Below are 17341 nucleotides of genomic sequence, written 5' to 3' on the forward strand. Positions count from 1 at the left end.
GTTACAATCTTAGGGGTGAAAATATGTTGGCCTTGCCAAAAGTAAATACCACCAAGTACGGACTAAAGTCATGGCGCTACTTTGCCACAAAAATATGGAACGAGCTACCAAATGAAATCAGGGCCATTGTTGGTAAAAATGAATTTGTCCGAAGGATACGCACTGTAAACTTTTAAACTTTTTAGCCGAGTAGATGTAAATTGTTTTTTATATATAGCATTTTTAACATAGTAGACACAATAATATTTTTAGGTAGTGCATTTAAACATTTTAGATTTTAGATTATATATTTTTACATTCTTATAGATTCTATTTTAGTTTTCTTTTATCTGTTATTTTAGTGGAACATCTGTAAACAAGCTATTCTAAGCTAAGCATGTTTCCCACTTTAAATAAAGTATTGTATTGTATGATAGCGATAATTATCAAGGCCTCAGTTTCTGTTATCTGCCGAAGCCGAACTTTGGCCTTGATAATTATCGCTATCATGTTCAACCTCATCCAATAATTGTTAAATACATGCAAGTTATAACATTGTCAAACATTTTGACAATTTTATGACGAAATTTATCATCAATAAGAAGATAGACGCATAAAAAACTGACATCAATTTGTTTTTACAATAACAAAAAGCCAAAACTGATTTTCAAACGAAGGAAAGAAATGCAAAATTCAGTGGACGATACGATTGCCGCAGAATCTGAATTTCATCGCTATAGTTAATTCGGGGAATCACTATTAGAAGAATAGGCCAGAAATACAAGGGAAATTTGAACTGCTCATCTTTTGTCTGTTCACAAAATAATCCGCTCTGAGTTTTCCTAATTTCATCGACAGCACAAATTCCCGCTCACCGCTCTAAACAATCAATAAACATCCTCGTCTTTTCGCTCTAAGGTTGCAATGGTTTGTTCAGTTTTAACCCATAAATTTTAGATGATTTCCTCACTGTTTTGTGGTACAATTCTTGCCTCATCAAGAATGCAGCGTTGAAAAGTTTAACAACCTTTTGCTTATTGCGTCAGCTTTACGTGTTTCATCCGTCTGTACTCTTATTGACAATAAAATTAACCAATCAGCGCGCGAAGATTCGCTCAGTTAATTTTATTGTTGGGTGAGTTAAGTGGGAATGTCCTTAAAAGCGGAACACCGCATTTCGGGTGGGAAAAAAAAATTTCCTCCAAGCTTTGCCCAGTGAACTATCTTGGTTCATAAGTAAATGCAACGGCTTTAGTTTTTTGAAAAAGGTTAACATATATATTTTTAGAGCCTATAACAGCCAAGGCCACTAAAAGGCTAATTTTACACAAAAAGTTACAAAAGTTACACAAGTTGGCGAGCTCGGCACACAAAAACCGCCAACCGAGACAGAAAATTATTATAATCCTATGAAAGGTGGTCCTTGAAAGGTTGTAAACACATGTTTGTTTTAATATATTTTTTTATTTTCAGGTTCGGAAAAAATTATATCTCAACAACCGTCATATCGCTTTTTACAAACATGTTAATCTACCCTGACTTTGCTGGCCGTTATTAGTCCAGACCAGACCATTCTAAATACCAGCTGAATTCTACTAAATAGATGCCAGAGAGCACAGAAATCTAAAAATACCTTGCACTTCTTACCTTCTTTTGTCACAGCGACTTCCAACTTTTCGTGTTTCAAGCGAATCTTTCACACTCATTATGCAAATGAGGTTGTAAAACGAACAACGGTTGTTTTCAACAAAAACGGTTAAATTGTAAAATTTTGGCATTGGAAGTGAAAAATGCTGGGAGTATAATAGAAAGAAAACTTGCAAATGATATAAGTGGTTAAACTTGACGAATTTTCGGCTATTCGGTCTCGAACTTTGCATGCTTTCAGGACCAAATGTAACAATTAATTTGCAAAATGTGTTGTCTGCTGAACTTTGACCGATTTTTGTTTAAACAAACCGTTCTAGTTTTTTTGAAACTCGCTGTTTTTTGTTTTCGAGAAGTTGCCTTTTAACTTCTGTTAACAGTTAAGGAAATAAATTAACCGTTAGCCGTAAATAAGCCAAAATTTTAACCGTTAACTGTGGAAGCCACCACCACAGGGGGGGCGGGGGGAAGCAACTATGTCTGGGACCGAATAGCGATGCTCTCACAACTTGCAACGCGATCAATTCACGAACTAGTCAGCGGTTTTTGGACGATGACGCAGCAGGCCATCCTTTCCCGCGAAATGGAATCATGACTATCATGACTACGATGCTGTGGATTCAGTGATTGCGAAGAGATCACAACTATATTTACTAAAAATCTAAATCCACTTTTTTATCAGAAAATTTTGGCATCTTCATGTAGTTATAAAAACGCACAATTTTGTGCTGTCGTGCTTCTTTTTAGCGATGAGATGCAAATGATTGTACCACGATTTTCAACCCACGTGGGGATTGCCAATGCGGTTAAAACAATTAAGGAACGACCAAGTCAACAATCAACCTCAACAATAGAAATAAAACAATAGCTACGACCAGCACGGGAAAAATTACCATTTCAGTAATAGTTTTCTAGTCTTATTTTTCCGGAAACATTTTCGCTGAGTTAAAGATACAACTAAGAAAAAAAATTAGAAAAAAAATTACCGAGCTCTCCCACTGGCCCCATGTTGTTGTTATTGCTTTGGAAAGTTTAGAATGAGAGGAGATGCTCATGCGTCTCAGAGGCATCCGCTGAATTCCGCCCCGCTGATTGCTTTGCAAGTTGTGAGAGCATCGCTCAGATTTCGTATAAGAGAATGTATGGGAAGTTGCTAAGTTGTATTTTTTCAATTTTAATTTACAAACTCACTTTTGCCAGACTGAGAGACGCTATCACTGTTTTCCCTTTCCCTTTATATTTTTAGCATAGTTAATTCAGGAACTTGAAATGGTTATGAAGCCCGCCAAACCTCAAAAAAGCAAACGTCTTGTTTAGATGCAAAGATTCATGTTGGAATGTCTACAACTGTGGACAATCTTTTGTTTTGCGCTTAAACACTATGTATGAATCAAGTAACAGAAACTTTTCTATTCGTTAGTTGCTCAGACAAAAAGCAACTATTGTGTTTTGTGCACGGTCAAGACCAAAAAAAGGGAACTAAGCAAAGAAGTCTGTAGAGCTAGTTTATGCCAAGTGACTGTGGGGATTTTGGTATGTGTTCCTCGCTGCAATTTTCTTGCCGGACAGGCTAACTGAATGAAAACTTTATTTAAATAAGATTAAAGTATCAGTACAGATTTCTAGAGCCGCGTGGAAGTCCAATGCAGAAAATCAAAACGAACGTTCTCGTCAAGTTTATGGAGAATTCAGCTAAAACGTAACTGCAGCTAGAACACCCTTGGAGACCCAGGGGTAGTTTATGGGGCGACCTGCAGCTTATCAGGACGACGGGATTTTAAAGATCCCGTCGTCCCGATAAGCTGTCCGTCACCCCCCACTAACTACCCCTGGGTCTACGAGGATGGAGGATGGAGCTAGAAAAGTTCATATACACTTAGTCGACAATCTGTTTAGGACTATATTGTTAAAGTGCATAGTGCATTTGATTTACAATAGAATCCTAAACTCTCAAAAACTGAAAAAAATCAAACTCCAAATAAAAAGGAAACGTTATACTTGCTTCGAGAAATCGGCAGGCTCGACAAATCAGGGGTAAAATTACAAAAAAGTACTATCCAAGGAAACAAAAACTGGTTCGAGAAACCTTGGGCTCGTCGTCGAGAAATCAGGATTCTACTGTATTTAGGGAAGCTTTTATTACCGCGAAAATTTATATTCAAATGCCATATACGACATAAGACCTACGACATAAGAAAAATATGCATGGCTACTCAGTCAAACACTTCTGTTCGTACGTGTCTCCCATTATTTTTTTTAGGTGATACAGTCAACTTTCGTTTTAGCGGACACGCTCGGGGCGTCGTTTTGTGTCCGTTATAGCGAAAGTCTGTAATAGCGGGAGTCATTTCCAGTCAAACCTGTTTCGCCGTGGATCTGGATTTTGTCCGTAATATCGAGTGTCCGCAATAGCGGGGTGTCCACAAGGCGAGAGCTGACTGTAGATAGATTTCAAGTTATTGTGCTTTCTGCTTTCTAATTTCCTTCACTGAGCGTTTTTATCAATATAGCAAAGATTACTATAATTATAATACTTAGAAGGATTCTACTTTTTAACTATATTAAAATTATATATATTATTAGCCATTAGTGTTAAGTGATGAGTACGCGCGAACTCAGAATGTGGGTAAATATAGAAACCATTTTTTTTTGTTTAAACAAAAACAATGGTTTGAGAATTCTATGCGGCTTCTTCAACTATCACCTCACAGAAATTTCGAGCTTGTTATCAAATTACCGTAATGATTCGATTTAGCGCCCGAGCGCTTATTTACTTTTGACACTTCAAGGGAGGGCGCTTATTAAAGACAGGGCGCTTATTCGGGAGGGCGCTTATTTAATTTTTTGAGAAACAACCAAATGTTCAAAACAAAATTTTAATAAATATTAAAATAGCTAACAATAACAGAAATAGCGAGAGTAACAAATTGTTGAAAGTTCAGTTAATTTTAAAATAATTGTTAATTTTAGCAGTAAATGTATGCATGTACGGTGTGGTGAATGTTCATGAGTTTACGTATTCGATGTCGATGACTTCAGTAGGGGCAATTATCCACAACAGGGGCGCTTTTAAGAATGGGGGCGCTTATAAGAATAAGGCCGCTTATTAGAATGGCGGCGCTTATTGGAATAGGGGCGCTTATTGACAAAAACACATTCGAAGGGGGGCGCTTATTCGGAGGGGGGCGCTTATTGGAAGGAGGGCGCTAAATCGAATCATTACGGTATTTTAGTATATAAAATCTTAATCTAATTGTTTTAGTCTTAGCATTATGTCAGTCAGTCAGTCAGTCGGCATTCAGTCAGTGGGTCTGTCTGTCTGTCTGTCAGTCCGTCCGTCAGGTAGTTCGTTGGTGGTTGTAAATTTACAGTGGACATGAGCAAGCAAAAGATGGCGCAGTGGACGGAGGTGAAAATGAACCCTCACTATATGGAGGAGGACTACGTGACGCGTTACCACAACGTGGGCAGACAGCTCCATTTTGATTTGTAGCGCCTTCCGCCGGACGAACAATAATAACAGTAGGTTCGCGTCTTGTATCAGGCACGACCCTTGTTTCATGTGTAGCGCCTTCCGCCTGACTAACAAGAATAACAGCAGGTTCGTGCCTTGTATCAGTTGTATCAGGCACGACGACCGGCCTTGGTTCAGGCTTCAGCATCCTGTATAGGAAATAGATCACCAGACAGATCACAGCCATTCCTCCGCACGATCCGCCGATAAGAGCTCCGCCTGAATTTGTCATAACACTCAAGAATTCATCCGGCTGTTCATCTTCATAACTCCAACCTGTGGACAGAATAGTAGAAAATGATAGTGGTCAATTCGCTAAAAAAAATCACCAGAATCTTCTTCAATGTGTTTTGGAGTAGAATTTTGTTTGACCACTGTGTAAACACATGTCTGGTTTGTCTGGTTTCTGTATAGATTAATGTTACTATTGTTTGCGGCTACTAATTTTAGCGATGTTAGCGAGTTGGGCGAAAATTGCTGAATTAAGTAGTCGCTAAAATTTGTCTCGGTAACATTTAATACGCGTTAAGTTAAGTACCCCCGCCCCCCAAAAAACTGAATTAAATATAGTCGCCCTGTACAACCATATAACAACGTCAGAAGGATGGACCAAGCAACAATTAAGAAGGGTTGGGAGAGAGCTTGATTCGTCGCCATCGTGGAGGGCAAGACTGTTTTCTTGACAAGAACCAATTTTCTGATATTTTCAATTAACTTACTCTTTTTGACAATAATGATAATGGTCGTTCAATTTAAAGGGACTTTGTTTTTTTACTTAACATTTATTTTCATTTTGGCCGATGTCCATTATAAACTAGTTTCCACGATATCGCTTATTTTTTTCAATTTTCGGAAAATCGCTAAATTAAATAGTCGCTAAATCTTGCTCAGGAAAGTCGCTAAAATTAGTAGTCGCTAACAATAGTAACCTTAAGGAAATTGTCGCAACCGTCTTGATCGCACAGTGCATAATGTTTTACAATGTGCAATGTTACACGATGATATTTGTGAGGGATTTTAAAAATGAAGCATTTAATTTGGGGGTGAAGTTAAAGTCTTGCTGCTGGCTTAATTCTAATTTAATGTTTACAAAAGTCGTTTTGATAAATCAAAACGGTCTTGACATTGGTCACTATACAACCGTTCGCTCAGATGAACCAAAAATCCTTAAAAATACGAAACATTAAAAGATCCGACAAAGCGAATTGAAATTTTATCATAAGTAAATGATAATCTTGCAAGACACACGAAATGAGAGAAATTTATTTTCAAGCCAGATCGACCAGAACGCGTTTAATACAATAGTTCTCATAGTAAGTAGTGCGTTTTCCACAAAATAACAACTGCACGTAAATGAATTCAGACTACATAGATTTTTTAGTTTTTATAGATTATCGCGGCTATGGTGAGAGGTTGTACCCGTATCACAAGGGAAACGTCCCCGTTTTCGAGTTTTCTGGATTCGCCCTTGACATTATACGCAATATTTTGGCCATTCAATTTTAGACATACAAATAAGTCTGGTTGAATTTGGTTTCGTACTTAGTTTGTCAAAAAGAGTAGTAAGACTAATTAACAAGAATTTAAGAATTTAAAGTTTCAAGAAGGCGCATATTTTACATCAAACAGAAACCAGTTTATTCAAGTGCACTTTTATGTTCACTTGGTCCCTCCAAGGCAGATGTCCTCTTTTATTTCCTGTTTAAGGACAGTTAATCAAGAACAAACCTCCGCACCCCTTTCCTTCACCTAATTCGATTGCACCCTATTATCTTTAAACCTATCGAAAACGGGGTTTATTGTTCAACTTCATTGTATACCGGCTTATTACAGTTCAAGGCCTTTAACACAAACCAATGTTTTAAAACCTCGAAATTCTGCTGGTTTTTGTTCGTCTGGCGATGAAGCGCGCTTTCAATTCTCTTTTCATTCATGTTAAACAGGATCCAGTCAACAGTGTAAAAATATGCATACAATTTTGTTTAGTAAGTCATTTCTTAGAAACTTTTACTTCCTAAATTGTCGCGGTCTTATACAAGACGAAATTATAATCCATTTGCCTTCCTCCTTCTCCCGGGCCCTTGCTCAAAGGGACTGTGTCACGGCTAAATTAAGTTTATTTTATTATACGTCTTGCCAAATACTCGCTTTGAAACTTAATGTTTGCAAAAAAATATCTATATATTTCTATGGATCTAAAAATGACTAAACTATAGCTTCACTGTTTTAAGAGGTTATTTTTATATTTCAATGAATTTAATGGTTATTTACCATGTCTAAATTTAGCCAAAATCTGCGACACAGTCCCTTTGATTATAGAAATATCTATTTCTATAAAGCCAACAGATAGCTAAAACCAGACATGTGAGACACAATCAGTGACAAGTAGTTACTCATTTGGCCCTGAAGAACAACATAATTGTGTAAACGTGAGACTAGTAAACGATAGTAAACGCGTAAATTCTTGCATAATTTTGTCATGTGTTTACACAAAGTTTGCACTTCTTTTCAAACACAATTAGGCCCAAAAGATGAAAGCTCTTATTCTTGCTTCTTTATTTTGAGTAAAATGATAGTGGATAGGCAAGTCAGATAAATTTTAACTGAAACTACACCTACCGGTAGTTTCAATTAATTGCTTTTACCTTTGCTTCTTTTATTAGTTATGTACAAAATAAAAAAGGGGTTTCTATTGCATCATGGTGTATATTTTTTTGCTGCAATAGGCTACAATAAACACATGTAAATCTTTAAGTGACTCATTTCTGAGAAATGTTCACTTAAAAGTAATTATATGACGTTTTTGTTGGTCGCGGTCTGTTGATGGGTTTCTTGGAATCGGTCGAGGAAGTTGTTTAACCTTTTGGCGTGACCTCATTTCAGCGTTGAATATCAAACAACCGCCGGGAGCTTATTAGAAGTTTATCTTGTCAAAATGATTTTCACAAGAAATCAATGTCAAAGATGCTTAGTAATTAGACCTGAACTTGAAAAATAAATTCGAAGGTTAGCTTCAAGGACTGTGAACAGTAGCTAACAGTTACGTAAAACTTAGAAGTACCAGTTATTTTATGTTATTAAAAACTCCATTTTAGGGAATCAACGGAGCTCGATTGAAATACAAACACATGTTCCGTCTACTGTGAAACCGAAATCATATACATAGTTTCAGTTGCATAACACTCAAAGCGTATATTTTTCACCTTTCCTTTTATCGTTCGTAATGTTAAGGGACGGACCATTAGAAATAACCGGAGGGGGGGGGGGGGGGGGGGTAAAAAAAATTTCGGTGCAGGAATTTTTTTTGAAGGCCTACTTGTCTGTAGGAATTTTTTTCTGGGGCACAAGCTTGGCACGATTTTTTTTTCGCCCAAAGATACAGGTCTTTTTTTGTAACGCATCTATGATTTGCGCAATAATTATCATTATTAAATAGCATTATTGTTTCATTTTTCAGATTCGTTCTCTGAATTAAGCGACATTTAGGGACCGTTCATTTTTTATGGGGTAGGGGGGCTGAAGGGATTTGATAGATAGTGCCTGTTAAATATAATCCCCCCCCCCCATCCTTATTAGAAATGTTTTACCCTGGTCCCTCAACAAAAAAAGATGACAGCTAAAACTTATCAAGCTAAACTTTAGAATATCAGACAAAATTGCAGTTTAAAGTAATAATAATAATAGTACTATTTGTGATTTTGATTAACTGTTTACTGATGGGGCGCGATTGTTAGGGTGGGTCAGGTGTGTTTGCAACCAAATAGTTTATAGGATTGAGCTGATGCTGTTCTCTCGGTACGTGACAAATTAGAGGGGTCCGGGGGCATGCTCCCCCGGGAAAATTTTAATTTTCAGAACCTCAGAAACGCTATTTTAGCCATTGTGATGGACGTTTATAGATTCCATCATACAACACTTACAGGTAATTTCGTTGCACGAATTTTTTTTCAGGCACAACTGCTTGCAGGATTTTTTTTTCGACAAGTTTTGGTAAAAGTCACCCTCCCCCCCCCCCCCCCTCCGGTTATTTCTAATGGTCCGTCCCTAAGAAGGTTTCAGACGCCTCACAAAAGTCTGAAAAGTGTTCTCTAAGACACACCCACAATTCAAGAATGAATGTTATATTTGGCTTACCTTCTCTCGTCGCAGTTTGAAAACAACCAAGACAAAAGGCTTTGCTGTGTTCCAAGGAAACATCTACGCTTCTCTCTAGACTGGGTCTGCTTCCGTTTAAGATTTGCACTACACTGCATCGATTCTTTTCCCATTGCCGGGTAAGCAGAGAGAACGTTACTTGATTTAAAACCGCACTGTTGCTTGAAGTCCATTAGGCATGAACATTACCCGGGGTCTCGAAAACATTACCCGGGGTCTCGAAAAGGCCAACAACTACTAAATAAATGGAAAAGAGAAGGATTGAATATGTCATTGAGCTCACAGATGCAGAAACTGTGCTAGCTTGCATGTTTACATATACTAGTCACCACTGCCCCAGTAACCGAAACTGTTTTTTTGTATTTGTCTTCTTGCCTTACTCTGTTTCTTATTTCTAATAATAATGTCAGCCTTATCTAATTAAATTGATCAAAGAGAGCCAATCAACTTCATAGAATCACGAATGCCATCAAAATTATTGGCATTGCCGCCAACAAAATTAAACATTCGGCCGAAAATTCGCATAAAATCAATTACATAAAGGATATGCAAATGTGATACCAAGCAATTTACTTCCGCGTTAAATAGTTGCGTTGCCGAGGTTTATATATGGTTTCCAAGTCTTTCGGAAAAATGCTTTCGGCTAAAATAACAATTCCCATGTTAGTGGCTTCACTCGTCATTGTTCACCCCAGTGATGCTTGGTTGAGCCGAAGACGTCGCCGTCGCAGTTGTTCACCGCGAGACTGTCAAGTCAGTCCTTGGTCCTACTGGAGTTCATGCAGCGCATTCCAGTGCACACAGCACGGAACACAGAGCAGATCAAGATGGGAAGAATCATCTGCGTCTTGTGGAGGAGCGGCATGCACTGACTTGTATGAAACACGACAGTGTTATGGGACTATGTCACGGAGAATTTCCCGTAATTAAATCATTTCTATGTTAAACCGTATTTGGCATGTTATATCATTTAAGAAACACTTAAAAAGCCAACAGCAGCTTATTAGCTGAAAACAATAAGTTTACTTTTAAGTAAACTTATTGTTAAACAGTACTTAAAAGTACTGTTTATCCGCTATTACAAAGACGCGTGCTGGAAATAATGGAAGGTTCCTTTTTAGTTCGTGAGCTTTTGTATTCGTAATCTATTAATTTGCTTGGTAAAAGTAATTAGCTTTCAGAATGTTTACCTGGCTTAATAAGTTACTTGCCGACCTCACGTTCTCCGTTCAGTTCAATAGGAATCTTATATTTGCTGAATCATCGCGTTTTACTACACTCAAGTTAATTCAATAGGGTTAATTACAAGCTGTTAGGTTGTTAATCCATGGGTTTTACTAAAAGCAGGCCCGCGGCCCGGCGGCCCGCGGCCCACGGTCCACTTCACGGCCCGCGGCCTGGCGGCCCGCGGCCTGGCGGCCCGCGGCCCACCTCTCGGCCCGCGGCCCGCGGCCCACCTCTCCGGCGGGAGGGGGGATCTGAACGTAAAAATTCTTCCTCGGGGGTCACTTTTAACTTTAACTCGATCGATATGTTTTACCACTTAAAAAGAAGAAGTTTGCATCGGGAAATCTTGTAGTCTTCCAGTTTATGGTGTTCTTACCTTATAAGCTTCAAGTTTACCTTCATAGGTCCTTTTATTTATGAAGAAACAGCGTGATAAATGGATAACAACAACTTTACGATCGAAAAAAAACATTGTCGACGGAGCATGCAACGCCTGGAACATTTTTACGGTACCCAGGCTACCCGCGCCCGTGCTTTGCAACATCCTCAAAAAATGCGAAGTAAAGACGATCGGTCCGGCTGCGGGATGAATTTTACTTTTCTGTTTATTTTAGCGAACCCGAGAACTCCTTTTGCTGGCTAACATGTGTATACACAATTTGTGTATTATTTGGCTAATTCCAAGTTGAAGTTGAAGTTGAAGTTGAATTAATCCATGTCTTACGATCGATATGTTAACAAGTTTATGAAAGCCAGAACGTCGACATTTATAGCATGAAAACTTAAATTCTTGAAAAAAAGACAAGAGCTCCAGTTGACTTACAGACCCATATAAGGAACAAAATTTAAAATTATTGTAGTTCAAAAGGCTTTATTGCTAAGCTCAAGTAAATGTCACACTAACAGTCCTAACAGCGAGAACTCGATCCTGCAAACACGCGCCTCGTTACTGACAACTGAAATTATAGTTTTTCTTTATTTATAGCGCATTAGCAAAAATCTGTGGGCCGCGGGCCGCGGGCCGAGAGGTGGGCCGCGGGCCGCCAGGCCGCGGGCCGTGAAGTGGACCGTGGGCCGCCGGGCCGCGGGCCTGCTTTTAGTAAAACCCGTTAATCCATCGCATTTCGCCGAACTCAAGTTCGCCGCTAAGTTCAATAGGTTTGCTGACTCAACGCGTTTATAGTTTGAATACTTAACTAACTTAATTTGTTGTACGTGCTTTCTAGTCCTTTTCTAGCGGCATAAACCGCTCGTAAGCATTTTAGGAATTTCGAAGTTATTCTCTAGTTATATTGTTTTGGTAGTTTTCAATTTAGAGCAATTTAAGAAGTTGTTTTCGCCGCCAGAAGTACGTGCTCTCGTAACAATAAGTTGCTGAGTCAAGTTGTAATTTTTATTCTGGTTTCGCTGTCTTCAAAGCATTTTTACTCTACGGTAATCAGTGTTATTTCGTGTCTTTAGGTTAGCGCTCTTATTGTTCTATTATCATTAGACGCACGTAGCAAATCGTATATAAGCAACCACACTTGTAAAGTTTTTCGATTACATCTACGATTACATCCACGATTACGAAGTTAATTAGTAAGAATAAACTGCTGTTGGAACCAAGCTGAGTTGTTGCTGTGCTGTCAGTCCAGTTCGTGGTTAGATCCCGGTACCGAAGAGTGTAACGGCTCTTCCTTGCAAGCGAGTGCCCAATTTGAGTCTAATTTCCCCCGCAAGTTTCGTCGCAGTCGTCTCGTTTTCACAAGTTCAGAGTTCGCTCGTTTCCCCGTACGCACACAAGGAAAACCCTACCGTTACAACTACACCGGTTCACTGCAGATTGAGTTCCTGGTCGGAGTGGAGCGCTTGCAGCACTCCGTGTGGCATCTCAGGAACACAGAGCAGCTCTCGTCACAGAAATACAACAGAGCAATGTGGCGGAACATGCACTTCTACGTTCCGTAAAACACGAGCGTGCCCAGACCTCAGCTGTTTGAACGGAGGAAGTTTAAAGGATGGCACATGTTTTTGTAAGGAAGGATATTCAGGGGCCTGCTGTCAAAAAGGTAAAACTGAAATAAGAGAATAAACCCAAGTGAACCTATTGCATTGGCTGGTATAAAAGTTTAAATAAAGTATCCTTGCTTAAGAGTTCTGTAATTTAGTGCAAAAGCCAGCGTTGAAGCAGATAAACAAATACTATGCCTAAAATATGGTTAGAGAAACTTATAGCCGTGTTGCTACAACGAAACTAACTTACCAACTTATGCCGTGTTTACACAACTGAGAGGTTTTCTGCGGTTATTGATCGTTACTATTGACCGTGGTTTGTTATTGGAAGTTGTTAGAGAAGCAGTTTTTACATAGCTTAATAACTGAAGTAGGTAGGACACAACTGATGGACGTGGTAGGTTGAGCTTTTCTCGGCAACTACAGTGTGCTTTCCCGAGAAATTTGCTTGGAGTGTAACGTTTTTTGGTTGGCAAATAAAAGTAAGAAGATAATAAGTGTGTCGCTGCGAACTTGAAAGTTTAGGAATTTAGGCCACTATTTATCATATATATATCCTTGCTTCGCTAACGCGTACGATTACCGTAAATTTCAATGGTCGTTCCTCCTAAATAACTGAGCTAACCACGCCTGATTAAGCGTTCAACTGTCAAACCTTGGTTGCGTTTCTTTTGATTTTGATTTTTGAACTTTTCACTTCAGTTATGTTTAAACAAAACCTAAGTAATTCAGCTCTCGTGAAAACACGGAGTAACTAAGCCAACTAACTAAAGCTAACTAACTTAAGCTAACTAACTAACTAACTAACTAACTAACTAACTAACTAACTAACTAACTAACTAACTAACTAACTAACTAACTAACTAACTAAACTAACTAACTAACTAGCTAATAAATAAATAAATTAATTAAATAGCTAACACTAACAAACTAACTAGTAATACCGTATTACATCATCGTGACAGTTTTTGCTTTTTCCTTTTATTTCGGTCCCTTTGAAATTTTCTTATACATTTATAGTCGCACATAATTTTTCTTTTCATTTTTGACTTGATAATGACTTTTAGCGAACGTCGAAACGTCGTGGCCTATTTAAAACTTTTTTAAAACTTTTTAAACCAAGACAGTTTTAAAATTTCCTAGTAATTCATCGCAATGTTTTATGGTTAAGTCAGTTCTTGAGATTGCCATAATATAAGAAGTGCAACACCAGTTTCTTTAGTTAACTTTAATACAAACCGTACAATTTTTTCTTCAACAGAAGCTGAAAAACATTTGCTTGCGAAGATTATAGTGCCTTGTGTGGTAGTGCCTGGTGTTGTTGGTATAATATATGGCGGATACAGGTGTTACTTGTATTATAGAGACAGGGTTAGAAAATTTTAATGGTCAATGACGACCATCCTCCATATCTCTATGACCTATGGAACTATTCTCGACCCTAACGTGATAGGCATGGTGACCATAAATAGTACAAATCAAAATAGCACTGATTATTACCTAAAACTTAGTACCAGTCATAAACTAAATGCAAGTATAAAGCTAGTATACGTAGGGTGGAGAATTTTGAAAGGACGTAAGTCGCCGTCAAGCTGTAGACTCTAGCTGTTTTGTCGTTTAACAATGACACATTTTATTTGCTGAATACGCGTGGATAAGCAAAGATTTAACTTTAAACTAGCCATATAAGTAGGAATGATATTGTTAGTGGTTTGCTGAATTATATTAATTTAAAATGACTCAGTCTAGAAATGATTATTGATAGAAAATCATTACTGATGAAAAAACTTAGCTTTCCGCTTTCAATTAGGTCATCTTTGCAGAAACGTTGTTGATTCTGTACTTTAGGGTTCAATATTGACTAGTTAAACAACTTACAACTAGTTACGCAATTGGCTCTATCAACAAGAATGAGTGATGATGAATGAGTTTTGATGAAACTACACATATTAATTTGCCACTGCCTGTTTTTGCGACTTGGAAGCATCTCTGTCAATTATATACACGTTTGCTTCTTTCAGTTATATACAACTGAATAAAGATTGATTTCTTCTGTAGTATCATGGTCATATTCTTGCTGCATTTAATGACGTATTCGTGCCGTTGTGCGTGGTCCGTTGAAGTTCTTCTAAGTATGGTATAATCCGACAGGGGCACCCAACGAGAATATAGTTCAAAACCACTTAAAGATAGCACCGTTGAACGTATTTTAGTATTTAAATGGTAGATATAGGCATATTTTTATCCCCTAAAATTTTTTTATCTGTTCGGATTTCCTAGCTGAAAGTCTCGTGATCCGAAAGTTATAGGGATCAAACTTACCTTTTTAAAAAAATTCCTGCCAGAGAAGGGCTCCCGAAAATTCTAGGTGACCTTTTTAGAGTAAAAATCCGTTAAAAATGAAAAATTATACCATTTTTTAGATATTCGAAAATCCTAGGAAAGGCAGGCAAGCAAAAAAATTTACAATGAATGTTCCGAAAATTCTGTGACAAGCCGAGACCTTGACTCCCTTGTTTGAAACTCCGAGCCCAAGACTTTGGGCAGACCAGTAACGAGGCGTTGTTTTTTTTATGATTAGGATGATGGTGGTGATAATGATAATGATAATAATAATAGTAATAATTTGGGAAATTTACAGTGGCATCATCCACATAGTGGCTCTTCCAATCCCTCTAATTCCAGATCGAATTGATGTGAATCACGACGTGAGTCGACCTTATCGCCTGATGAAGACTAGCAGTGTGCAGTCGAAACTTTGCGATTCACATCACAAGTGACTTCCAACATCGTGACACAAACGGAAATGCTCTATGACTGTTGCTTCCTTTATTTTTAAACACGTGATGCTTGGCCGATTACCTAAGTAGTAATCAAGAAGGCCTTCTGTGTTTTATATGAAGATGAAGCTAAATGGCAAGCTGCTCGAGATGGGTGCAGACTCGTCGTTTCCAGTCCTTCAGCCAAATCCAGTCCCACCTGGTAATCAGCTTATCCTTCCACCTCTGACGTTTGCATTCTATGTTGTTCTTGAAGCTCATGCAATAGCGTGTTTGGAGTCGTAAAAAGATTTTTTTGGGATGAGTCACCTTTTAGCATTCCATATTGATTGTTATCTGGATGAATATTCATTTGTTTTCCAGGTGTTTTATTAATATTGGTGAACTGTAATAACTTGATCTCTTAATTTTTTTTGTTAGCGACATAAAGCTCCTGTTATGAACTTATAGCAAAACATATACTTAATATGTCATTTTGAACACGTAGCTTTGGAGATGTTGGTCCAAAAGCATTAAAAAATGGCGGTTTTTTCTTTACGGCTGGACCTCGCCAGAGAGGTTAATCGTCATTTTCACGAAAACGAGTATGGCGACCTATCATTTTTTTCTGTTGTTTTGAATTGAGTAGTACCTTTCTTTCTGTAGAATAAATATGGACCAATTCTCTGTGTAGAATAAGAAATAATCGTCGGAAACGTGAATTTAGCAAGCAATCGTGACTATAATCATAGTGAGTTAATAAGGATTTATTGAGTATAAACAAGTTACTGTTGCTCCTAAACGAACATTGGCACCCCCATTTTTATTTCAAAAGGCTCATTTAACGAGGGTAACATAGTTTCACTGGTGGCCCAATAGTTTGCAATATGGCCCTCTATACTTAACTACATATTACATAAACCTAACTACATATTATATACTTAAGTGAAAAAAGCAAAACTTTAAAGCAAAAATTTAAAATGCAGTTTTTTCTTAAACTTTAACTGCACATTTTTCTTTTAATAAAGACTTAACGACGACCAACGCCGAGCCAAAAATATGTATACGTAAGAGGTGCCTAGCTACTTTAACCCTTTCACCCCTAAACGCGCATTTTAGGCACTATTTGGAGGTGCATTCATTGAACCACTTGTGACGTCATCAATTAGCACGTCAGTGGAATTTCGTGATAAGAATCTGATAGAGCTTGGATCGACCTTTCTACAGGATTGTTCATTTTGAATATCAGTTGCATTCTCACAGAGCTAATCAGAGAAAAACACGATCCGTTTTTAGTGCAAAATTGTTGCTTTTTAAAAAAAGCCAGTACACCTGTAATTGGTCAAGGGCCCCTTTTCAGGGTTTTCCAATGATAACGTCAAAACGTTTTTGGCCAGAAGAAAGGATATAAACAGTAGAAAGTAATGAGAATAGAATAAGAAAGCCGAAAAAAAACGGAAGCAACGTTGAGGTAAATTCAAGATCATAGCACCAAAAATTCAGTTTAGCGGTTAAAAAAACGCGTTTTGGGTGGAAAATTCGGAAGTGAAAGGGTTAAGATATTTTTGCATCCTCTCTTTGGTGCTCTATAACCAATACAATAAAAATCAAGCAATAGTATTCAAAAAAGAATGAAAGTGGCATGCTTATTTCTTTAAAAAAAAAACGATTTGTAGATGCGCCAATGTCAGATTTTCCACTTAAAGCTATAGTAAAGGTGGATTTCCACTGACGCGTAAATATTTACGTACGTAAAACGTGCGTAAAAAAAGATACGTAGGCAAATTTCCACTGTCGCGTAAAAAGTAATAAAAAGCGTTTCCTTTTTACGCGCGTTGAACGTGCGCTCAAGTAGATTAAGGCCTGGTTCTCGTCATATTTGAGAGGGAGTGGTCTATACTAAAAGCAATAAGAGCTATCTGTAAAATTGAAATTTAAAGTTAATCACGACCAAAAACGATCCAATTTTTTTATGTAATGCATAGCATATTTCAATCACGTGACTAACTACGCATGATTGCGTGACAATTTCACAACAAGAAATTCCCACTATTTAGAGATTAAA

General features: G+C 37.8%; 1 protein-coding gene and 1 long non-coding RNA gene across 2 annotated transcripts; one reads left to right on the forward strand and one right to left on the reverse strand.

Annotated features, from left to right (window-relative positions):
- Positions 1-2745: 2745 nt before the first annotated feature.
- Positions 2746-9493, reverse strand: LOC144659463 (uncharacterized). Its single transcript, XR_013571906.1, has 2 exons — positions 9275-9493; positions 2746-5416 (listed from the first exon to the last, which is right to left on the reverse strand). It is a non-coding gene; the product is annotated as an uncharacterized LOC144659463 (long non-coding RNA).
- An 11-nt stretch (positions 9494-9504) lies between these two features.
- On the forward strand, positions 9505-14386 carry LOC144660867 (thrombospondin type-1 domain-containing protein 7A-like). The gene is made up of 3 exons (XM_078521596.1): positions 9505-10217; positions 12256-12573; positions 13779-14386. Exons 1-3 carry the CDS (start codon positions 9905-9907, stop codon positions 13901-13903), a joined length of 756 nt encoding a protein of 251 aa, XP_078377722.1. The 5' UTR covers positions 9505-9904; the 3' UTR covers positions 13904-14386.
- The last annotated feature ends 2955 nt before the right edge of the window (positions 14387-17341 follow it).

Source organism: Oculina patagonica, chromosome 7, assembly GCF_052425735.1.
Source record: "Oculina patagonica isolate OP01 chromosome 7, crgOcupat, whole genome shotgun sequence".
NCBI classification, from domain to species: Eukaryota; Metazoa; Cnidaria; class Anthozoa; order Scleractinia; family Oculinidae; genus Oculina; species Oculina patagonica.